General features: G+C 45.4%; 1 protein-coding gene across 1 annotated transcript; it reads right to left on the reverse strand.

Annotated features, from left to right (window-relative positions):
* Window positions 1-1421: 1421 nt before the first annotated feature.
* On the reverse strand, window positions 1422-22402 carry GFRA3 (GDNF family receptor alpha 3). The gene is made up of 8 exons (XM_059174676.1): window positions 20590-22402; window positions 12865-13149; window positions 8339-8431; window positions 6503-6815; window positions 3547-3650; window positions 3247-3381; window positions 2792-2880; window positions 1422-2590 (listed from the first exon to the last, which is right to left on the reverse strand). The coding sequence occupies exons 1-8, from the start codon at window positions 20666-20668 to the stop codon at window positions 2501-2503; spliced, it is 1188 nt and encodes a 395-aa protein (XP_059030659.1). The 5' UTR covers window positions 20669-22402; the 3' UTR covers window positions 1422-2500.
* Window positions 22403-24721: the final 2319 nt, after the last annotated feature.

The raw sequence follows: 24721 nt of genomic DNA on the forward strand, positions 1-24721 counted from the left end.
TTGAGGTCCAGCTGTTAGAGTCCTGGGCTGCCCCTTCACCACAGTGATAGCCCATCAATGGTCAGGGAAAGGTCTTGAAAAATACTCATAACCTGGCACAGAGCAAAGGCTTGCTAAAGGTTTGTTGAATGAATGAATGACTGAATAGGTGAGTATGAAGATATTCACTTAAAAGACAGTCTGTTCTACCCCCAGACTGTGGAGAAGCCTGTAATTCAGCACTCGCTATTTACCACTGCAGCCCTTGGCCCTTCCCTCCTTGTTACCCAGGAGCTAGTCTAATGGCATTCACCATTCCACTCAGCCAGCACACCATTAAAAGCTTTTGTCCAGCCACTGTGCCCCCACCCCAGGTCTTGGCTCTGGGCCCTGGGCTCAGGGAGTGGTCTGGTTGTTTACCAGAAATTTGGACCTTCTTCAGAGAAAAGCACAGATGACCTATTAGTCTAATTCAAGCACTTAGCAAGGAATGACTGTACCATTCACACCCCCAGCCCCAGGCTAATGGAGCCAAAGCAAATGGAGAGGCTTTGCCAGCTCAGAGATCTTCCTGGGAGGGGAAGTAAGGGAAGGTCTACCCAGGGCCCTCACTGAAGTTTGCAGGGCTGCACGCTGGCCAAGCATTTCCTGGGAGCAGGGTGGACTATGCGGGGGAGGGGATACAAGAACATTTAAGGAGAGGCTTCCCTATTTCACCCACCATTCTGACAACAACTACACACATTCCACCCCCAGTCACCTCCTCACCACCTTAAAACTTGGTTGGGAGAAGAATGGGAAGACAGTCAAAATATCCATCTGGTTAAATAAACCACATATGAAGGAATACACATCCACACAAGTCTGTGTTCTGCAGCTGATAAAAAGGGTGATGCAGTTCGAGCTCCATTTAGGCATGCTGAAAGGTATCTGTGCCTCACACAAGGATACCCCATTTACATAAAATTATACATACCCACCAATTCTCATGTGCAGATATGCAGAGAGCATTCGGCAGTTTGTGGGTGGGATTTTAAAGATTTTACTTTCTTCTTTATAATTGTCTGTATCGTCCAAATCTACAAAAACCACTTACTATAATTGCTACCTTTATTCAATTCTTACTATGTGTCAGTCCCAATGCTTTCACATGGATTATCTCATTCCTTATGAACTGGGTTCTATGCTTTTTTGTGTTACAGATGTAGATAGCGAGGTCTAGAAAGGATGAGCCTGAGGTCATATAGCTAGTAACTGACAAAGTCAAATGTTGGAGAATGAATTAATGCATGTAGTAGGAACTTGATAAGTGAGGGTTATTATTATAATAACTCATCATACTACCTCCTTCTTCTTGTCTTGTCTACACCCCTGCTATGGTATGTAAAAGACTTGAAACAGGATCTGAATTATTACTTCAGAATCTCCTACATCCAGCACAGTGCCTGAGAGCCAGCCCTCATGAGATCCTTATGGAAAGAATGAGTGAATGAATTAATAGGCAAACATCCACAGCTCTATAAATATATTTTCCCAACTACTTTGTTTCCTTATCCCAACAGGATTGCAAATGAGATCAAGGGCCAGTCTCTCCTTTCCTCTGGCCCCCATTATGGTCTGGAGCAAACAAAAAACGTGCTCCATAAATGTTTTGGTAGGCTAAGGACACTCCCCTCTTAGCTGCTGTGGCAAATCCCAGACAGTATTCTAGAAATAGCTGGATCTGGGACAGATACAAAGTCAACAGCTTCCCATAAGCTGTCTGTTCTTCCAACTCCATGTCAAGTACACAGAGAGGTTGAGAGACTTGCTGGAAGTCACACAGCTTCCGGTGGCAGGGTTGCTGTCTCACTTGGCCTCTACTCTTGTGTCCACAACACCCTTAATTCTGTATAAATTCACAATGTGAGAAAGTAGGAAAAGAGCAAAGTCTTTAAGACAAATATTTAATCATGATGCAAGTGGCTGGGAGTACTTTGGGACAGGAGCAGGAAGAAAGCCAGACCCAAATGCTCTGGCTCCCTGATGCTCAAATGCTCTGCAGGATCCCCAGGAAGGGTAGGCAGCAGGTTCTCATCTCCTGCTGACAAAGGGGTAGGAGTCTTGCCCAAGCCTTCCTCACCATGGGGAATGTCTTTCTAGGTTCCCATCAGAACATCCAGCCCTGCCTACCTGGAGAATGCAATAGAGAATGACTGATTGGCTAGAGCCTGGGTGATTCTGGTGGGCAGAAGGAAGGGATTAGGAGAGAGCTTTGTAGAGGTGGTCTCCACCAAAAGATAGGACTAAACCATGGTCACCAAGTCCTAAGGAAGGGCAGCCTGAGTCAGAAGCAGAGGGATTGAGAACTCAGTCAGTTTCTACTATGGCCCCATCTGGAGTCAGCTGGATATGAGTGTGCAGCCAGGGTCGCCATGTTGTTTACTGCACCTCCTTCCTGATGCTGCTCTTTCCTTAGCCCTTGCAGGCTGCGGGTCAGGCTGGGTATGGTAGAGGGCAAAGGGGCCCAGAGGAAGTCCAGTTACCAGAGGCTCAGGAACAGAATCAAGGGAAGCGTACAGAAGAAAAGAGAGGACACCCATGGCTGTGGTCTCAGAGCAGGGTTTTTGTTCTGTAAAAGAAATGGAATGGAGTCAGCTCTACCCTGTTCCTTACCTTGGCCTCAGTCAAGGCCTTGCCCCCTCCCCTGAGGTATCCATTAGAGGTCTATGGTATTCATGACCACAGAGAGGTCACACCCTCTATCCCCTTCTTTGGGTTTCCTCCAGATAGTCCAGTAAAGGTAAGACGTGTGTAATAGAGGAGGCCCTACCTGGCGCTCCATCACAGGAAAGGTGGAGTCTTCCCAGTCCTGAGAGAAGAGTTGGCTGTGAAAACGCATCTTAGCTGCAATGGCCTCCACTGAGGAGAGGAGAGAAGGTAAAATGCAAGCAGGCAAATGACAGAGATTTCTCAGGCTCCCATGGAAGGGACCCTGGCATATAGCAGGGCAGCGGGGAGTGGGCTATTGTCTCATTCTGCTTGCTTATTCCTTGAGATAGAGAGTGTCCCTGGGGCCAAGACAGATGGAACAGGAAGCTTGGGGGTCGGTCATTCAGGGAATGGGAGAAGGAAGAAGGCCCAGACTGGAGGGGATGTAAACCTATGCTGAGGAGGGGGCAGAAGATGTCTGCAGCAGATGGATGGAACCAGGGTGGACCACTCTTTTCCTCTGCCTGGATCCAGCTGACAGACCCATGGGGGCTGGAAGCAGATGAACACACTCACTGAGGCAGGGGTTGTGGGAGAAGGATTCTTCCAGCTGCTCGCACTCATCCTGCAGGTTGCCACTACCTCGGCAAGTGCAACTTAAGGCAACACTGGTGTTCACATTGCTGACAAAGTTGGGAGTCATGGCAGTCCCTGTGGAGTGAAGAGAGGATTGTCAGGGCCTCGGCCGACCCAGACTCCACCCCCACTCTCTGACACTTGTCTCAGGACTGCTCTATCTGGGTTCAATCTCCAGAGCATTCTGACCCCCACAGCTGCCCACCCTGTGGGCTCCCTTCACGTGGCCCCCAGTCTCACCAATCAGCCCCATGTATGCTCGCAGACATCTGGAATGTTCTGTTGCACAGGTCCCTAAGATGTCCAGAGGATGGCAGTGGGTTTGAAAATCCACCAGGCGAGATCTGGAAGAAGGGAAATTTTAAGTGTCTTCATTGAAGGTCTGGTCTGCAGCCTTCCCCCTGGCAACCCCTTTAGCAGACATACCCATCTTCATGCCAGAGCCTCCTATTTTCAGGGCCTGGCCCAGGGCTTCCCCCTCAGTGAAGCCTATTCTTGTCACAATTAAATGCACTATCACACCATTCCTCACAGCATACCACTTTGAATATGGGCTCCATAATACCTAGCTATGAGATTTTAGGCAGCTTCTTTAAACTTAGTTTTCTCAACTGTGAATAGAAATGAAAACAGGACTGGGGCGCCTAGGTGGCTTAGTTTGTTGAGCATCTGACTCTTAATTTTGGCTCAGGTCATGATTCAGGGTCATGGGATCTAGCCCTGCATCAGGCAGTCTGCTCTTCCCTCTCCCTTTGCTCACCCCCATTCTCTCCCTCTCTCTGTCTCAAATAAAAAGTAAAATCCTTAAAAAAAAAAAAAGAAAACAGTACTTCCTCATGGGTTTTTGTGAGGATGAAATAAGAGATTGCATATACAGCATTTAGCATAGTGGTTGGTACATACCAAGTGTTCATTAAATGTCAGATATTGGGGCGCCTGGGTGGCTCAGTGGGTTAAAGCTTCTGCCTTCCACTCAGGTTATGATCCCAGCGTCCTGGGATAGAGCCCTGCATCGAGCCCCCCCATCCCCGCATTACACTGGGCTCTCTGCTCAGCAGGGAGCCTGCTTCCCTTCCTTTCTCTGCCTGCCTCTCTGCCTACTTGTGATCTCTGTCAAATAAATAATAAATAAAATCTTTTTTAAAAATGTCATATATTGGGGCGCCTGGGTGGCTCAGTGGCTTAGGCCACTGCCTTCGGCTCGGGTCATGATCTCAGGGTCCTGGGATCGAGTCCTGCGTCGGGCTCTCTGCTCAGCAGGGAGCCTGCTTCCTCCTCTCTCTCTCTGCCTGCCTCTCTGCCTACTTGTGATTTCTCTCTGTCAAATAAATAAATAAAATCTTAAAAAAATGTCATATATTGTTATTATTCACATAGATCCTATGATAGGTAAAGCTGGTTATCTTCAGGTGATAGAATTATAAGTGTGTTTTTTTCTGTACATACTTCTGTGATTTTCTTTACATTTTGCCAGGTTTATTTCTACGTCACTCCCACCCAAATGCAAATTCCTTGGAAGGACAGCTTCTTAGTCAACTAGCCCAGCACTTGCTACATAGTTAGCACAAGAGGTGGTGTAGCTGAACATTAGGCCGACTTCACTCCAAACCTCCTGACTTACTACCTGGATGAACCTCAACAAGCTGTGTAAACTTTCTCTGCTCCGGTTGCTTCTTTGTCAAGTGAAGATGATAGAAAAAAACAATACCATCTATCTTACAGGGTTCTTGACAGTTTACATGAGTTAATACATAGTAAGCACCTCAAACAGCCCCTAGTCCCTTCACGTGGCCCCCAGTCTCACCAATCAGCCCCATGTATGCTCGCAGACATCTGGAATGTTCTGTTGCACCTCAGTAAGTGATGGTGTATCAATGATTGAGAGCTTGTGTGTAATATTTTAGAGAAGAAGGAAGTGGGGCTCAGAGACATTAGGCTCAAGGTTACAGAGAAATAAGGGTTAGAACCAGGCTGCAAAACAAGGTTGGGGTGACTCTTGTTGTCAGTAAATGCTACTTAAATGGATGATAACTTCAGTATGATGAGTGTTTTATCCTGAAGAGGCAGAGGAAAGCCAGATCAGAATTTCTGCAGAATATGTATCAAACATCTTACAAATCGTCATGTACTTTGATTTGGTACTGGCATTTGTAGCAACATGTCCTAAGTAATAATTAGATTTGTGCACAAAAATGAACAAGGGTGATATTTATTGTAGCATTATTTATAGCAATAAAGAAATCAACTAGGGCGCCTGGGTGGCTCAGTGGATTAAGCTGCTGCCTTCGGCTCAGGTCATGATCTCAGGGTCCTGGGATCGAGTCCCGCATCGGGCTCTCTGCTCAGCAGGGAGCCTGCTTCCCTCTCTCTCTCTCTGGCTGCCTCTCTGTCTACTTGTGATTTCTCTCTGTCAAATAAATAAATCTTTAAAAAAAAAAAAAAAAAAAAAAAAAAAAAAGAAATCAACTAAATATCCAGCAATAGAGGAAGGATTAAACAAAGTATGGGGCATCCATAAAACAGAATACAATGCAGGCATTTAAAAATCAAGTTGTCCAAGGATAGTAAAAGACAAAATAAGCACCACCATTTATTGAGCACTTACCCTGCATAAATTATGCAATTTAACTCTCACCAAAATCCCGTGAGATCTGTATTATTATCCCACTTTTTACAGAGGACTAAGAGGAACGCTAGGTTAAGTGATGGAGTTTTAGGTTCAAGTGATGGGCTCAAAGTCACACAGCCTCAGATTTTAAATTCAGATCTGACTCCGGAGCCTGTGGGCACTACTATCCTATACTGCTTCCAAAGAAAAATGCCCATGAGATATACACATAAATTAAAAAAAAAAAAAAAAGGTACAAATATATTTCTAGAATATCGTTTTGTTTATCTGTATACAAAAAAGGCTGGAAGGAAACCCTCCCCAAAGGATGTAGATCATCTTCAGGTGATGGATTTTGAGGGCGCTTTTGTATTTTTTATATTTTCCGAACTTTTTGCACAAAGGTTTCTTGGTTTTTTTGTTTTTGAGAAAAGGGTTTCAGGAAATACTGAAGGGAACTACGGGGTGAAGTCTTTCCACGGTCTCTGGGCAGCAAACCCAAACCCGCACAGAAAGGCAGCCAGCCGGCCAGGAGCGGTGTGCACGTTGCCCTCGCCCACCCTGCCCGCCCACACCTGGCACCAGCACCTGCACAGCGGGTCAGAGATGCAGACGCGCCGCAGCTCCAAGCAGTTGGGGGCCCCCGACGGCAGCGCGCAGCTGGGAGCGATGGTGTTGCGCCTGCGTTGTCCGCAGCCCTGATCGGCCGGTGCGCACGGGCACAGCAGCAGGCCCTGAGAGTGGGGCTCCGACGCCTTCTCAAAGAAGGCGCGGAGCTGCCGGAGGCAGGTGGGGCGTTGGCAGCGGGACCCCGAGCACGCCTCCCCATAGGCCTTGCGCAGCCGGTCACACTTGTCATTAAGAGTGCACAGCATGGCGAATTTGAGGCAGAGGTCTGAGTCTGGGGGGAGAAGGGCACCAAGTCACCAGTCTTCCGTGCAAACGTGCAGCCCAGTTTTGCTAGGAACCCCTGCAACCCTCCGATTTAACAAGGACAGTGCTGGGGATAGGAGGAAAGCGAGGACTATCCCGAATACGACCACTACTAATCCATGGCTTTCCCCGTACCCATAAACTATATCGGTATTTGTTAGCTTTCCCCATCTTATTCCTCAGCTTGCCTAGGTATAATAGTAATAATAATAATAATAATAATAATAATAATAATAAATAAAAGGAACAGAAGCTATCTATTTATCTATCTATCACACTTACTTATCTAGAATTGAAGTGGCCAGAAAGCTCACCTGAAACTCCTTCCTCAGTCCCATGCAGTGAGTGAAGACATCTCATGGTGGAAACCATTATCTAGAGATCCCATAACATTCTAAAGCACTTTCTGAACCACAGAAACGGATGCAACCAAATTCTATTTAGAATTTTTGTTTTGTTTTGCATCAATTTTGCCCAGTTTTAATAACACCTGTCTGTCTTTAATGATTGATACATGCATAAAATCTCCCCATAATTCTGAGTTTTGGGAAATTATGGTCCTATTACTATAACAGCAATTCTAGCAGTCAGAACAATGGGGTGACTGGAACAGATTATTCCCAGATTCCTTGTAACTAAGAGTTTATCTATAAATCTCCATGCTTTTCTCTGAAAATTCTATTTCCGATATATAGGACTGAATGTACAACAAAGCTCACATCCTTCTCAAAAAGCAAGTGCAGGGGCTTCTGGGTGGCTCAGTGGGTTAAGCCACTGCCTTAGGCTCAGGTCATGATCTCAGGGTCCTGGGATCGAGTCCTGCATCAGGCTCTCTGCTCAGCAGGGAGCCTGCTTCCCTCTCTCTCTCTCTCTGCCTGCCTCTCTGCTTACTTGTGATCTCTGTCAAATAAATAAATAAAATCTTAAAAAAAAAAAAAAAGCAAGTGCATGCGTGTGTGCTCCTCCTTTCCAATTAACACAACAGCCCCACTTTCCTGAAAAACATGCATTTTAGTCCTTGCCAGACCGATGGCTCCCACCCGGAGTCACCCCTGAGGAGTCACATTCTCTCTCATCATTTTCCCTGCCCAACACCTCACCCATCCCATTAGAATGGTTTGAAAACAAGCAATTTCCTAGTCTTCAGGGACAAAAAGCTACTTTCCTGGCTGCCTAGAATAAGGGTAAATACTTCACTTCAGCATATTTTTTCTGGGCCTGCTGCCACTCCATCAAACCCTTTGTAGAGACCCATCTTTTGGAACCCAGGAGCCCTAATGGCCTCCCTTCAAATGCCTCCCTAATACCTATTGCTCTTTGTTGACTCATAAGATCACAGCATGCCTCCATCCTGACAAAATGCTTCTTTAGTTATCTGGCAGACTAGAACTCTCCCCCAACTCACCCTCTAGTTTGTGTTCCCCACCAACAACCCTTCCTCTAGGGTCCAGGCCCACCCCTCGTGCCCCCGCCCCAGCTTGCTGTCCACACCTGGTTTGAGCATGTTCAGTTTGCTGAGATCCATTTTCCAGGGTTTTCTGGTCACTGCGTCTTCATAGGGGGAAACATCCAGTTCAAAGTCACCTAGAGACAAGGTGACAAGAATCCTGAGGACTGGGCTGGGGGGTGGGAGCAGGAGGGACTGGGCCTGCTGCGTCAGCCCTCAAAGCCCTGTGGAAAAAAGGAAAAGCACAGCCTCTACCTAACTAGTTGCAAGCTGTTTAGAGGTGAGAAAAAAAGCAAGACCATAAAGGTAGAGGCTGGGCTCAGTGAATTCACTGGGTTTAATGATAATAACAAAGCTACTATTTGTTGACTACACTGTGCACTGGGCACCACGGCATCAGTGAAGAAGAAGAAAAAAATTCAATCTCAGACCTCCTAGCTGCTTTTGGGTAGAAAAGAAGAAAGAAGCTGAGAAAGGTTAAGTCACTGGCTCAGGCTCACAGAGGCTGGGACTTGAAACCTGGACAGATACCAGAGTTTCAACTCCTAACCACTACGCATAGGGCCTGTGCGTACATAAGCAGGCAAGGGGATTGTCTTGTTTTCTCTTACTGTTGAGGAAGGAGCTATAGTAGACTCTGTTCTAGGCCTGACCATGTACCTATGGAGATGCATCGCACACCGAGGAAGTGGAAGTGAGGCTGGATCCCAAATTGAACCTGAATGAGAAAAGCAGAGAACTCTGGAAGAGACAATGATCTCAGAGGAAACATACCTTTCCCAGTCACCCTCAGGGTGCTGTGGGCTCCTTAAGAGGGCATAATAGGTCTTATAAAGTCATTGCATAACTCATACACATGGTAGGTACTCAGTAAGCATTGGCTAATTAATCTTGTTGGAAGACAGGGGTGAGAGAGTGCAAGGGGTCACCCAAATTGCCTTTGAGAAAGCATCTTTAGGAGGGAAGAAATATGGATGATGTCAAGAAAATTGGAAAGGATGGTCTGTATATTTGGGAAGACATGAAAGCTCCCAAGGGAAAATTAAGGAAGGCAAAAGGATCCAGGGAGAAGTCTCTGGGGAAGTTCTTTTTTTTTTTTTTTTAAGTTTTTATTTATTTATTTGACAGAAAGAGAGAGATCACAAGTAGGCATAGAGGGGTGGGGGAAGCAGACTCGCTGCTGAGCAGAGCTGATGTGGGGCTCGATCCTAAGATCCTGAGATCGTGACCTGAGCCAAAGACAGAGACAACCCACTGAGCCACCCTCTGGGGAAGTTCTGAAAGAGAACCAATTAGCACATGTGGAAGATAAGGAACAAAAAGTATGGTAAATTGGGGCGCCTGGGTGGCTCAGTGGGTTAAAGCCTCTGCCTTCCGCTCAGGTCATAATCTCAGGGTCCTGGGATCCAGCCCCGCATCAGGCTCTGTGCTCAGCAGGAGCCTGTTTCCTCCTCTCTCTCTGCCTGCCTCTCTGACTACTTGTGATCTCTGTCTGTCAAATAAATAAATAAAATCTTTTAAAAATATATGGTAAATTTACTACTGTTTCCAGTTATATAATGGCTACCCACCCAGAGGACTGTACACCATGGCCCTCTCACCCCTTTGCCATGTGACTTTCAGGCTCTCTATAAGAGTATACCTCCACACCCTACTGTAAGGGTCACCCATGTGACTTGCTTTAGTTTGTGGATTGTGAGCTGAAGTGACATAAATCACATCTGAGGTGGCATTTTAAGAACCATCACATTGTCCTGCTGCTGTTCTTTTCCCTTTACCAGCCTGGGTCCTAGAAAGAAGACAGGTAGAGAAAAGACAAAGCTAGCTCAAGGAACCCCACAGCAGATGTATAACATGAACAAAAATGAAAGTTTTGTTGTGGAAGGCCATATATGTGGGGGTTGATTGGTTTTTATTGCAGCATAAACTAACAAATTCTTATTAAAAACATAACTGGTGGGGCACCTGGGTGACTCAGTGGGGTAAGCCTCTGCCTTCGGCTCAGGTCATGATCCCGAGGTCCTGGGATCGAGCCCCACATTGGGCTCTCTGCCTAGCAGGGAGCCTGCTTCCCCCCTCTCTCTGCCTGCCTCTCTGCTTACTTGTGATCTCTGTCAAATAAATAAATAAAATCTTAAAAAAAAAAAAAAAGTAACTGGTATCTAGAAGTGAGTACGGCAGTAACAACAAAAAACCTAAAATGTGTGGTTTGGGCGTTGGGACTGGGCAGTGAGTGGATGGTGAATAAGCTGTTCCAGGGGTATGGAATATGCAGTAGCAATGCATTTGGTAAAATTGTTGCCTGCAATAACCTGGAAGAAAGATGTACTGAATGAGATTGTGCTTTAAGGAAAAGAAGCTGAGAAGCAGAAGTTTCTAATATGTCTTGATTGCTATTGCCTGCATTTTGCAAGGTACTACAAGAAAGATAAAAGATCAGAGAAGTGACCAGTTTGCAAATAGGGAGCAAAAAGAAAAACAATCCAGAAATTTGAGGATTTGTAGGATTAAGAGATGCAACTGCTTTTGCATACTTTTTATTCAAATAGTAAAAGATAAAATTGAGAGATGCTTTGAGTAATAAGGATGATTACAACTCAGCCCTAGGGGAAACACTAATTCAATGATATGGCTATCATGCTCTTTGTGGAGATCTCTCAATGATTAAGATGGTATCAATAAATCCTGCCAGTTAGACAAATATGTTTGGAGAAAAAAGACTAGGGTAGTGGCTCTCCCACAGAAGCCTGGTAAGAACAAAAATGCTTCTAATTAGGTCTAGAAAGAGACACGTCTTGAAAAGAATTTTTGGAAAGGCTACTAGCACATGAGGTGACAGAAACCAAAGATATAGAAAGCAATTAAGTTTTGAGAGAGCTGTATTGCTAAAAGCCACCAGCCTGGATTCAAATAGATTCTACTGGAGCCTTAAAAGTCCCAGCATTCCTCAGGTAGCAAGCAAGCAAGCAGAAAATGGTGTTCACTCCTCAAGGAGTTGGGAGTCTCCACAATCCTTCTCAGACATGGCCAAAGAAAATAATGGGAAAGGAAGGACCTGCCAGGGTAGGGGGGCTGGGCCAAGAGCCCTAGAGAACAATAGATAAAGCAACTCTTCTAAGGAACAAAAGCAGATCCTTATTAAAGAGTAAAGCCTACTACCAAGAGAAGATGGCCCTTACAATGGTTATGTGGTGGGACCTCAGAACCACTATGAAGCAATGGCTGCTGTGTGCATCCCATTCCTCGCCTTCCTGAGAGTATTCGCTATGGTCTCCCATCGCTGCCCCACTGTTATATTCAGAGTACATACTGGAGGCATATGACCTGTCCTCTTTGTCCATAGGTAGCTAGATCAAGAGGAGTTATATCCAGACCTGACAGAGAAATTTTCCCAAGATCCTAGACTGGGAGCCTGATACACTGTTTGGCTAGAAACTTTAGGGTATCTTCCTTAGAAAGTGGGGTGATACGCATCTGACTGGCTCAGTTGGAAGAGCATGCAACTCTCTTGATCTGGGGTCATGAGTTCAAGCCCCATGTTTGGTGTAGAGATTACTTAAGAATAAATCTGAAAGAAAGAAAAGATGAAAAGGAAGGAGGTTGATACATTTTCCTTGTGGAAGAGAGAGAAATGAGTGTTTTAACCAAATAGTGAACTATGGTAGATTGTATAGTAGTACTTTGCCCTCCCTGTAAGATTATACATCCTCACTTATTGCCATGTGATTTTCAGGGTCTCTTATGGGAGTATACTTCCCCCTCACCAGGGAGGTCAGGCTTGGCTATGGGATCTGCTTTGTTCATGGAATGTGAGCATAAGTATTTCATGTAACGTCTAAGTAGAAGCTTTTAAAAACATCAAGCGATTCTGTCATTATTTATTTCCCTCTGCTGTAATCAAAGAACTTCCTAGACGGAGGCTGTACCTTCAACCTGGATTTGAAAATGAAGAGGACAGATGACACAGCTAAGACAGAATATGAGCGAGAACTAAACCTTTGTTTTACAAGTCACTGTTCTGTTATTTTGGTGTAGTCCTGTAAAAGTGGACTAATACCGAAAGCTGTCTCTGTAAAGAGTCAGAGGAAGGTCCTCTCTCTTTGGCTATTCCAGTGTCTTCTCTCTTACTGCATTCTGTCTGGTTAATGAGTATCCTTCCTGTTAAAGGCAGGAGCAGGACACTGCCCACCCCCACCCTCTCAGAACTTATGGATTATGTTTTATTTGGAATCTCTGAATGGGTTAAGACCATTCTCCTCCATGTCCTGTCCACACCCTTCTGCTCCATGAATTGCCCAGGTTGGGCCTCAGGCTGGTTCAGAGTTCTGCCAAGAGGCAGCTACATGTGACCAGGTAAGAAAGAGGGAAGAAGGGAGAAGAGAGGGCAGTGTTGTAGGTACCCAGAAGGATACTGTCAAGTCATCCCTCTACTTCTTACTGATGTTATATGCAGAGCTTCTTTACCATCCCAGTCAGAGTCTACCCATCTGGCCTATATTCTGCAGGATTAAATGACAACCCATGAGAGCCAAATTCCTTAACTTAGTTCATTCTATGATGGGGACCTCACCAAGGCTGCGGGCAAGGTGAACGGTCCAGTAGATGTCCAGGCAGGCAACTTGGTTCTTCATGCGGCGGTGGCATGTGCAGCTCATCAGAGAGCTATTCCTCAGGTGCTGTGCTGCCTCCCTGCACTCCTCAGGGACCAAAAGCTCCTGTGCGGGTAATGGGGTGCTTACACTAGAGGTGCAGGAATTCAGGTGGTGGTAGGCAGCACTGCAAATAGGATCAACCTGGCACTTCCTCCTGGCCTGGATACAGTTGTTCATCAGCCGGCCCTCAGTAGGAAGGGGGTCTGTTGTGGAGGGAGAAAGACCAGGTGAGGCGCACATGAGGTCAGAGTAGCGGACCGGGATTAACAAATTGCAAGGCAGGGTAGGGAGGATTCAAGACAAAACCTTGGGCAGGGGATGCCTGGGTGGCTCTGTTGGTTGAATATCTGCCCTAGGCTCAGATCATGATCCCAGGATCCTCAGATCAAGTCCCACATTGGGCTCCCTGCTGGGCAGGGAGCCTGCTTCTTCCCCTGACTGCCACTCTCCCTGCTTGTGCTCTCACTCTCTTTCTTTCTCTCTGACAAATAAATGAATAAAATCTTAAAACACACACACACACACACACACACACACACACACACACACACACAAACTCTTGGGCAGGAAAGTCTTAGGGTGGCACAAAAGCCTTTAGGAAGAAATAGGGAGAAAAGTCCAGCAGAAGTCAAGAATCTGTAGCTGTCACAATTTGGACAGAATAGATCAGATCCAAGAAGAGGTGGTATGAAGAAAGGCTCCTGGGAGAAGGAGGGGGATTACTATTTGAAGCTGAGCCTGGTGACCTTGCCAGGCACAGGGAAGAGGACCCTTGGCAGAGCAATGCATGGGCAGGGTTGTTTATCTATACACCAGTTGATGGACATTTGGGTTGTTTCCAGCCTTTGGTTATCATAACCAGAGTTGACAAACGTGCTTGGGAGTGACAGTTAACAACTCTGAAGCTTCCATTAAAAGTCACTTAAAAATATCTTCCAGGGGGAATGGGTTAGTGTTGGAGTTTGGGAGCTTTTATTGATTCTGTCACTCAAGAATACTAAGGCTGGTTATAGTTCAGCCCTCATGGAAGACCCTACAACCTAGGACTTAGCATCCCTATCAAAGGGTACCAGAACGCCATTATGTCATCATTTTTGCATGGTTAAACTTCTAGGAGTCATTTTTAATTCTTCTCTTTCCTGTTCAATCAAACAAGTCCTACCAACTCCACAATATATCAGGAAACTGTCCACTTCTCTCCACATCTATCACCACCTCCTTAGCTCAAACTACCATCAATTCCTGTTCGAACTACTTCCAAGACTCTTTTTTTAAAAATTTTATTTATTTATTTGACAGACAGAGACCACAAGTAGGCAGAGAGGCAGAGAGAGAGGGGGAAGCAGGCTCCCCGCTGAGCAGAGAGCCTGATGCGGGGCTCAGTCCCAGGACCCTGAGATCATGACCTGAGCCGAAGGCAGAGGCTTAACCCACTGAGCCACCCAGGCGCTGCCTTCCAAGACTCTTTATTGGTCTCCCTGTCCATCTTCCAAATTTATTCTCCCATACCATTCAGCCATTTTTTGTTTTGTTTTGTAGCTTTGTCGAGATGTGATTGACATTGTATAAGCTTTAGGTGTGCAATGTGATGATTTGATTCATGTACATATTGTGAAGTGATCAACTCAATAAGATTAGTTAATACATCCTTCACCTAATGTAACTACCATTTTGTTGTTTGCAGCCACCTTTTTGAATGACAATTTTTTAGGTTGGAAACCACTTTCAGTGAAATTCATGCAACATAAAATTAACGAGCTTAAAGGGCATAACTAAGTGACATTCAGTACATTCACAATGTTGTACAACCATCACATCTATCCAACTCCAATATATTCTTGTTATCCCAAAAGGAAAACCATACCAATGAAACAGTCACTCTATATTTCCCTCCCCTCTAGTCTCTGGCAACCACCAATCCTAACTTCTGTCTCTACAGATTTACCCATTTCTAGATATTTCATACAAATGGAATCATAAAATAGGTCATCTTTTATATTTGGCTTCTTTTACCTAACATATTGCTTTTTGTGGTTCATCTACATGGTAGCATATACCAGAACTTCATTTTTTACAGATGAAGTAATATTTCATTGTATGGCTAGCCCATGTTTTGTTTATCTATACACCAGTTGATGGACATTTGGGTTGTTTCCAGCCTTTGGTTATTGTGAACAGGGCTTCTCTGAACATTCATGTAGAAGTATTTGCTCGAATTCCTGTATAAAATTCTTTTAGGTATATATTTACCAGTCGAATTGCTGGGTCATATGGTAATTCTGTTTAACTTTTTGAGGAACCACCCAATTGTTTTCCACAGTGGTTGTACCATTTGTCATTCCTATTAGCATTGTACAAACGTTCCAATTTCTCCACAAACTTGCCAACTCTTGTTATTTTCTCTTTTGTGTTTTCTTTTAACCAGCCATCCTTACAGGTGTGAGGTGGCATATTACTGTGGTTTTCATTTGGATTTCCCTAAAGACTTATGATGTTGAGCATATTTTGTGCATTTTGTCATTTGTATATCATGTTTGGTAATAATTTTTCATTGAAGTACAACATTCAGAAACATGCACTAATCAAAATGTTCAGTACAATGAATTACAAATTGAATATACTGTGAAACCAGACCTCAGATAAAGAACCAGAACATTACCAGTACTCGAGAAGCCCTCTGCCAGTCACCAACCCCCTGAAGGAAACCAATTCCTTGGAAACCAATGTCTTGATTTCTAACATTAGAGATTAGTTTTGTCTGCTTTTCCATCATACAATATGTGCTTTTGGTGTCTTGGTTTCTCTTGCTCGATATTCCATCATACAATATGTGCTTTTGGTGTCTTGGTTTCTCTTGCTCGATATTATGCTTAGTTCACCCACACTTTTTTTTTTTAAAGATTTTGTTTATTTATTCATTTGAGGGGGAGAGAGAGACAGTGCACACAGACAAGCAGGGGGAATGGCAGGCAAAGGGAGAAGCAGGCTCCACACTGTGCAAGGAGCCTTGATGTGGGACTCAATCCTAGGACCCCGGGATCATGACCTGAAGGCAGATGCTTAACTGATTGAGCCACACAAGCATCCTCACACACACTATTAAGTATGGTTGTAACTATCTTATTTTTATTTTTCTTACTGTATATCATTCCATTGTGTGAATATAACATAATTCTAATGGCAATTGGGCATTATATGGGATCATCTCTTAAATACTATAAATGAGATCATCTCATTTCTCTGCTTAAATTCTTGCAACAGTTCCCATGCACTTACTTCCTAGCCCTCTCTTCCTCTCCCACTTCCTTTCACCCACACCAGCCTTCTTTCTGTTGCCACTGAATCAGACAAGCCTGTGTCAACCTTAGTGTTTTATCCATAGCCTTTCTTTCTGCTTGGAATGCTCTTCTCCCAATCTTCATGTGGCTGGCCCTTTCTGGTAATTCACTTTTCAGATTAAATGTCACCACAGAAAGACCATCTCTAACAAACCAATGTAAAATAACCCCCAAGCTACTCTACTACATCATTACTCCAAAACTCTGCATAGCACTTTCATCACTTGATCTTTTTTTTTTTTTTTAAGATTTTATTTATTTATTTGACAGACAGAGATCACAAGCAGGCAGAGAAGCAGGCAAAGAGATAGGAGGAAGCAGGCTCCCTGCTGAGCAGAGAAGCCCAATGTGGGGCTGGATCCCAGGACCCTGGGATCATGACCTGAGCTGAAGGCAGAGGCTTTAACCCACTGAGCCACCCAGGCGCCCCATCACTTGATCTTTTAAATTTGAGTTTTTATTGATTATCTCTGTCTAGACTTCCACATGTATCTTAACACTACTCTGTTGCCAGTGCCTAGTACAATGCTTGTTTTTTTATGAGTTTCTACTATTTAAGAGATAAACAAATAATAGAGTAATTCTGTGAGCCACCTCTGTAACTTCTCTGAACACCTTCCTTCTAGTTAGAATCAAAGTGCCAGGGCACCTGGGTGGCTCAGTCGGTTAAGCATTTGCCTTTAGCTTATGGGTCCTGGGATGGAGCCCCATATCGGGCTCCCTGCTGGGTCAGAGGAGCCTGCTTCTCCCTCTCCTCTCCCTCTGCCCCTCCCCATCGCTTGTGTCCCCACCCAAATGAATAAATAAAATACTAAAGAAAAAAAAAAAAAAAACAAAGTACCAAAATTAGGAGGAGCCTGAGTTTAGTTAGTTCAACCTTCTTTTACAATTGAATAATCAAGTAGATTACTTATTAAAATGCAGATTTCTAGGGTGCTTGGTTGGCTCAGTTGGTTAAGCAACTGCCTTCAGCTCAGGTCATGATCCCAAAGCGGGATCAAGTTTTGCGTCAGGCACCAGTCCCACATCAGGCTCCCAGCTCCACAGGAAGTCTGCTTCTCCCTCTGACTTTCTCTCCTCTCATGCTCTCATGCTCTCTCTCACTATCTCTCTCTCTAAATAAGAAAATAAATAAAAACCTTTTTTAAAAATGCAGATTTCTGACCTCATCCCAGAACTACTGAATCAGAGTCTCTGGTGATAATGCCTAGGAATCTGAGTTTTACCAAGTTCACTGGCAAATAGGACGCACCCTAAGAACTGGTCATACCCAATGCACAAACAAAAGCAGTATCAGTAGTATTGATCACACCTTTTGCTTCAGGATCTAATAAGCTTCAGCATGGCATTATCACTCTTTATTTAAATTTTTTACATTTCGCTCACCATGGATTTTGGGGGGAACATTGATTTTGATTTTTAGTGTAAGTGCTGCTGAAGCGAGCACTGATTTTGATTTTTTTAAATTTTTAAAAAAGATTTTATTTATTTATTTGAGAGAGTGAGAATGAGAGAGAAAGAGCATGAGAGGGGAGAAGCAGGCTCCCACTGAGCAGGGAGCCTGATCCAGGACTCGATCCTGGGACTCCAGGATCATGACCCGAGCTGAAGGCAGTTGTTTAAAATTTTTTTAATTTAAAAAATTTTGATTTTTTAAAAATACTACACTGAAGGGCACCTGGCTGGCTCAGTTGGTGGAGCCCCATGTTGGACCCAGAGATTACTTTAAAAAAAAAAAAAAAAACCTGAAATATATTTTAAAAATACTGCATTGGGGCACCTGGGTGGCTCAGTGGGTTAAAGCCTCTGCCTTCAGCTCAGGTCATGATCCCAGGGTCCTGGGATCAACCCCACATTGGGCTCTCTGCTCAGCGGGGAGCCCGCTTCCCTCTCTCTTTCTCTCTGCCTGCCTCTCTGCCTACTTGTGATCTCTGTCAAATAAATAAATAAAATCTTTAAAAAAAAAATACTGCATTGGGGCACCTGGGTGGCTCAGAGGATTAAAGCCTCTGCCTTCGGCTCAGGTCATGATCTCAGGGTCCTGGGATTGAGCCCCACATCGGGCTCTCTGTTCAGTGGGGAGCCTGCTTCCCCTTCTCTCTCTGCCTGCCTCTCTGCCTACTTGTGATCTTTGTCTGTCAAATGAATAAAATCTTTTAAAATAAATAAATAAAATAAAAAATACTGCATTAAAATACTTTTTATCTTGACTACTGTTTCTTGGTACCCCCCCTTCACTCATTCACCTTAGTCCCAGTTCTGCCTTCTCTTTCTTTCTTTCTTCCTTCCTTCCTTTCTTTCTTTTTAAAGATTTTGTTCATTTATTTGACAGACAGAGATCACAAGAAGGCAGAGAGGCAGGCAGAGAGAAAGGGGGAACAGGCTCTTCGCTCAGCAGAGAGCCCGATGTGGGGCTCGATCCCAGGACCCCAGGATCATGACCTGAGCCGAGGCAGAGGCTTTAACCCACTGAGCCACCCAGGCACCCCGTGCCTTCACTTTCTGAACTTTAGTTGCCCAAATGTAAGGTAAGGAGTTTGGATTAAACCAGTGTTTCTCAAAGGAGGGAAGAGATGCGTTAGGCCCCTTTAAGGGCTGTATCAGAATTTACAAAGGTAATGCGTGGTTCAAAAAAGCATATTTGGGGGCGCCTGGGTGGCTCAGTTGGTTAAGCAGCTGCCTTCGGCTCGGGTCATGGTCCCGGCGTCCTGGGATCGAGTCCCATATCGGGCTCCTTGCTCCGCAGGGAGCCTGCTTCTCCGTCTGACTCTGCCTTCCACTCTGTCTGCCTGTGCTCGCTCTCGCTTGCTCTCTCTGACAAATAAATAAAATCTTAAAAAAAAAAAAAAAAAAAAAAAAGCATATTTGATCATTACATATGTGGAAGATGAAAAAAGCTTTTAAATTTCAAAAAAAATTTAGGGAAGGCATAAGATATTTATCTTTACCAAAAGGGAAACAGGGATTTAAGCAGTGTGAGAAATACTAAATGTTTAAGAGGTTACTTCTGGTAGGTACCAATAAGTGCCTAATGAAAGAGATGTAACAAGTCTAAGCCTCATTGTTAAAACTGGACTAAATATTGAGTCACAACAATTGTCAGAAGTAAATCTCTCCTATTTCATAGCTGATGGTTCACTGAGTCTGAACAGAGGTGGATTTAGGAGCAATCACAGCTCAACAAAAGAAAAGTAGGGGCAATGTTAAATTTCATCATAACAAGGGGGAACTTGCTACATAACTGATTAATTAGGAAGGTGTTTAATGTTTACCCTGATCTTGATGTGCAGCTATACCATTAGGGTTAGTGAAATTTTCTGGGAAGTCAAATCAGACCAATGATACTTTGCTGCCCTGATTTACTGATGGAGTCAATCTGGACAAACCAGCGCTTTCCCTCTCTTCTTCCATACCTGTCTTGCAGTCAAGATTGTATTCCTCCAGTACTACTTTATGGCCCTAGCTGATGGGTCCATGTGTGATCACTGCCTCAGGATTTCCCCCACTCGGGCTCTATGCAAGAGTCTCATAATAAGATTCCATGCATTCATCCCACTCCCAAAGGTCATGGGCATGTTCCCTGAGATCATGGATCCCAGGCTACCATTGTCCGGGGAATGGCATGGTCCTAAAACCAGACCTTGAACTATATATTCCACAAAGTACCTTTTATGTATCTATAATAGGGCAAGGCACTGTGCTGAGCCATCATCCCCTGTAGCAAGTCTTCTGCTCCAATTAAAACAATAAAAATATGTCCTGAAAGGGGGGTGGGTGGAAGTAGGTTGGTGACAAGAAATATTCTCAAATAATGTTAGCAAGTTCTAGCAGCAGATTACAACCCTAATTTGTGAGAAGTCAGTTCAAACAAAAACTTCTCTTTCTTCATCTGTACCTAGAGTCCACTTCCCCAGTCCTTACAGGGAGTGGAAGACTTGAAGCCAGTGAGCAGCAAAAGGCTGTCCTGCTTCTGATTCTTCCCGCCTTCTAGAGATGCTGTCGGGGAAGTGGCCTGGGTGCAACTGTTCTATGTCTGTGCAGACGCTCCTCAAAAGAGGGACGAGGCGGGACTGGGTGGGGGGGGGGGTGGAAACGGGAGATGCGTGGGTGTCCCGGCCATGGCTGGCATTCAATCTATAATAGTTCAAAAACTGCATTATGCGTTCAAGGTACCTCCTTCCTAGCACCCTGGGCTTCCTTCCTCCGACAGATGGACACCTGTGACCGGCACCCGGTCTATGCTCCCCTTTCCTCCCCCTAACGCCCCGGCCGGAACCGGCCGGTGGACTCACAAACGACACTCACCGGCTCGGAGCCGCAGAGATACCAGCATCAGGAGCAGGAGCGCGGGCGGCAGTGTTCGCGGGTTTGGAGGACGCGCCATGGCTTGGTCCTCACGCCAGCCTTCCGCGTCCGAGACGCTGTGCCAGCGCCGGGCGCCGAGCTCTCCTCGCTCCTCGCCCAGAGGTTCTGCGATCGGGGCTCCTCCAACGCTGCCTCCCGCCCTTCCTCCCGCGTAGCACCGACACTCTCCCACCAGGGTCCTGGGCGCCGCCCTCCAACTCCGAAGCGCTCGGACGCACCACAACGCCGCTTCTACTCTAGGCAGAGGGCCGCGGGGGTGGGGATGAGCCAAGTTAGGTGCCCCGGCGACCGCGTGCAAGAGGGTGCTCTACCCGAGCCTGCCCACCTGCGCGCCGCTGCCCACTTCCGTTAGAGAATTCTGCCCAAGACAATTGCGGCAGCTGCCTCCGGAGAGTCCCCATCTCGTGGGCCCAAGTATTTACCAAGAAAAGCACCATTTCTTATTTGCTGGACCCCCACCCCCTCCAGGAACAAGTGAAATCTTATAGCAAAAGCTGGGCAAGTCAGCATAAGGGCAGTTTCACTTCTAGTATTTATTTTTCCTCTTAGAATTTGCACATCCATGCCTCCATTACCCGTTGAAGAACTTCAAGGGTAAGCTTGGGCTGTTACCATTAACCTATGATTCTGCAAATAAGTCCCAGACAGGTGAAATGGCTGTGCTGAGGACAGTCCTGCGGCCAGATCCCAGGACTTAACGCCAGACTAGCTTCCTCCAAAATTCACTGTCATGAGGGAGAGTGGAAGGATTAAACTCTGTTCAGGTTAGAGAATTACCTGGAGGAACGACAGGATTGCTGAGGAAGGTGGCTAGAAAGACCACTTTAGGAGCCTCCTCATCTTCAGGTATGTTTCAGAAAGCAACCTACTCTACTAAGATTAAACAGGGAGGTAGAAACACAGCTTTGCTCAGAGCCCAGGATTTCTACCCACAAGGGTAAGGGTATTTTGGGGGGGGTAGGGTTGATTCCCAAGAGCTCCCAGGGTAAAAACAGAGACACAATGACTTGGAAGAATAACTAAGTGCTTAGGAAGAGAGAGGATGATAAAAGGAAGTGGAGGGTTTCACCTCCAACCCCTGCAGCCCAAACCCTCTCCTCACTTGTGCAGAGGCCTGGCAGAGGGCCAGGAGGAGGGTATTGAGAAGTGCAATATAAACCTCTGAGATTTATTGGCTGCTGCTTCTGAATATGGCCAGCCTGCTGTGGCCTCTGGGGGGCATTTGCCGATGTAATCAGCCCAGAAAGAGTCATTCCAGCCAGGGGTGTAAATCACCCTTCACAAAGCTGGGAGAGAGACATGTGGCCCTAGATAAGGAAGGAGAGATGTGGCCTCTTGTGCCGTTTCCTCCCTTCTCCTGCCCAGGGGGAGCTAGTTCCTGAGCTGTAATGCACTTTAAATGGAGTTTGGTCTTCATTTTAATCTCTATCTGCCCTTCCAGTCTTCCAGGAGAGCTGTGAAAGTGAACATCTGGCTCCTCAGCTTTTATACAGGGCCTGATTTCCCCCAGCTCCATACTACCTCTGTATGTTAAGTCAGAGAGCTGTAGCTGGGCACAGATAGCCCCCACTGTCCACTCCACTCTGGCAATAGTTTCAAAATGGGATTTAAAAGCAAAGGGTAACTTGGGGCACCAGGTGGCTCAGTCAGTTAAGAGTCTGCCTTCAGCTCAGGTCATAATCCCAAAGTCCTGGGATCGAGCCCCAGCGTTAAGTCCACTCTCCCTCTCCCTCTGCCATTCCCCCTGATTCTGCTCTCTCTCTCAAATAAATGAATAAAATTAAAAAAAAAAAAAAAAGAGGCAGGGGCACCTGGGTGGCTCAGTGGGTTAAGCCTCTGTCTTCAGCTCAGGTGGTGACCAGGGTCCTGGGATCAAGCCCCACATTGGCCTCTCTGCTTGTGATCTGTCAAATAAGTAAATAAAATCTTTAAAAAAAAAAAAAAAAAGCAAAGGGAAACAATTTCAAGATTTTATTTGAGAGAGAGAGAGAGAGAGAGCATGCATAGCCAGGGGAGAGAAACTCAAGCAGACTCAGTGAGCACAGAGCCTGACTCAGGACTTGATCTTACAATATTGAGATCAGCCCTGAGCCAAAACCAAGAGTCAGGTGCCTAACCAACTGTGCCACCCAGGGGCCCCAACTGGTAACCATTTCAGATGGTTGGGATGCTAAGAAATAGCTGAAAGACCTATGAATCAATAGAGGTTGGGATGGGAGGAGTTAAGAGGTGTCACCTCTGCTCCAACCCTCCTTCAGCAAACAAGTCCAATCAAGTTTGGGTGGCAGGATCGGGTGAGAAAAGGCATGTGCTCAGGATGCATACTCTGAGTGTCCATTCAGTGCCATCCCCATGGAATGGACCGGGAAGGCAGGAACAAACTCAAACTGCTAGGCTGACAGCAATGCCCAATTCCACCTGTAACAGGCCAGCCTTTCTGTGAGAATGAGATGCTGGACCATCTTTCTGTCTGGGCACTGGAGTGGAGAGCCTGACATCACTGGGCCTTGGATGATGATTGGAAGCCAAAGGTAGGGGAGGGATGAGGAAGCCTCTGTAAATAATTATGACTCCAGGAGTTATATGGACAGCTCTTCCAGCACACCCTCTCCCCACCAACCACATCCCCTGTGACTGCCAACACCTGCTAGATAAGCAGCATTGCCTTTGGGAACCTTGTGGATAATGACAAATGAGCCTGTCCTTTCTACAAAGATGATGCTACTCAGCTATCATTCAATTCAGTAATGTCTTTTGAGACTGATTATGGGTTCAACTTTGAACCAGGTGCAAAAATGATTAAGAGACAAACCCTGCCCTGAGAGGCTTTGCAATCTGCTGCTTGGGCTCAACAGTCTAAAAACCTTGTATCTTACTCCATTTTCATTTGTAATCATGGTTTTCTGCCTTCTCTCAAGCCCTCTCTCACTGGAAGCTTTAATTCCTGCTGCTACCCTCACCTAGGGTCTTAGCAGTATGGTGAATAGTTATGAACACAAGCTTTATAGACTGCCTGGATTCAACTGCCATTTTCAACAAAGGCTGGATGACCTTGGGCACAGCACTTAATTTTTCCTTGCTTCAGTTTCTGCAGGAGTAAAATTAATAATAGTATCTACTTCATGTAACAGTTATCAGGATTACACAAGTATATAGTAAAGAGTTTCTCATCGTGCCTGGCACAGAGCACACAGTGAATAAATGTTATCATTCTAAGTAGCATGCAGGAGTTAATTTTTCTGTGAACTTGACCTGCTCCCACCACCAGGCTTACTGCCTTGGAGATGGAGGCTACAGTACCTTTTTCCTTTGCTAGTGGGCCAGACTGCATACAGGGATAGAAAAAAAGGGAACCATTCTCTACCTTGCCAGACTTTTGAGGGCAGGAACAGTATAATTGAATACCTGTGGTAATTAGAATTGACAACCCCAGATACACATTTAAAGGAACTGGTGTTTCCTCAACATTTGCCTGAACTGAATGGGGAAGGGGGAAATGTATTCTTCCATACCCCCTCCCACTTTATAATCCTAATGAGAAAAGGAAAATGCTCCTCCCTTCTCTATGCCAGAGGTCAGCCAGGTCCTGGACTAAGACTGAAAACCATGTTTTGTTTTTGTTTTTAAAAAAATGTATTGTATTTATTTGAGAAAAAAAGAGCAAGTGGGGGAGGAGCATATAGAGATGGACAAGCAAAAAGCAGACTCCACACTGAGACTGGAGCCCAACGTGAGGCTCAATCTCATGACCCCAAGATCACGACCCAAGCAGAAATCAAGAGTCAGAGGCCTAAATGACTGAGCCAGTCAAGTCAGTTTTTCAGGCACCCCCTGAAAACCTTTTTTTGTTTTGTTTTTAAAGATTTTATTTATTTATTTAATTATTTATTTGACAGGTAGAGATCACAAGTAGGCAGAGAGGCAGGCAGAGAGAGAGAGGGAAGCAGGCTCCCTGCCAAGCAGAGAACCCAATGCGGGACTCGATCTCAGGACCCCGAGATCATGACCTGAGCCAAAGGCGGTGGCTCAACCCACTGAGCCACTCAGGCGCCCCCAAAAACCTTGTTTTTAG

Source organism: Mustela lutreola, chromosome 5, assembly GCF_030435805.1.
Source record: "Mustela lutreola isolate mMusLut2 chromosome 5, mMusLut2.pri, whole genome shotgun sequence".
NCBI lineage: Eukaryota > Metazoa > Chordata > Mammalia > Carnivora > Mustelidae > Mustela > Mustela lutreola.

Bases quoted from the DNA above. Each gene is read 5' to 3' on its own strand.
- GFRA3 (XM_059174676.1), bottom strand. From the start codon at position 20,668: ATGGCGCGTCCTCCAAACCCGCGAACACTGCCGCCCGCGCTCCTGCTC. The intron at 6,816-8,338 runs GTGTGGACAGCA...TTCTCCCCCCAG, and splicing joins ACTGAACATGCTCAAACCAG to ACTCAGACCTCTGCCTCAAA. The intron at 3,382-3,546 runs GTGAGACTGGGG...TTCACTCCACAG, and splicing joins AGCATACATGGGGCTGATTG to GGACTGCCATGACTCCCAAC.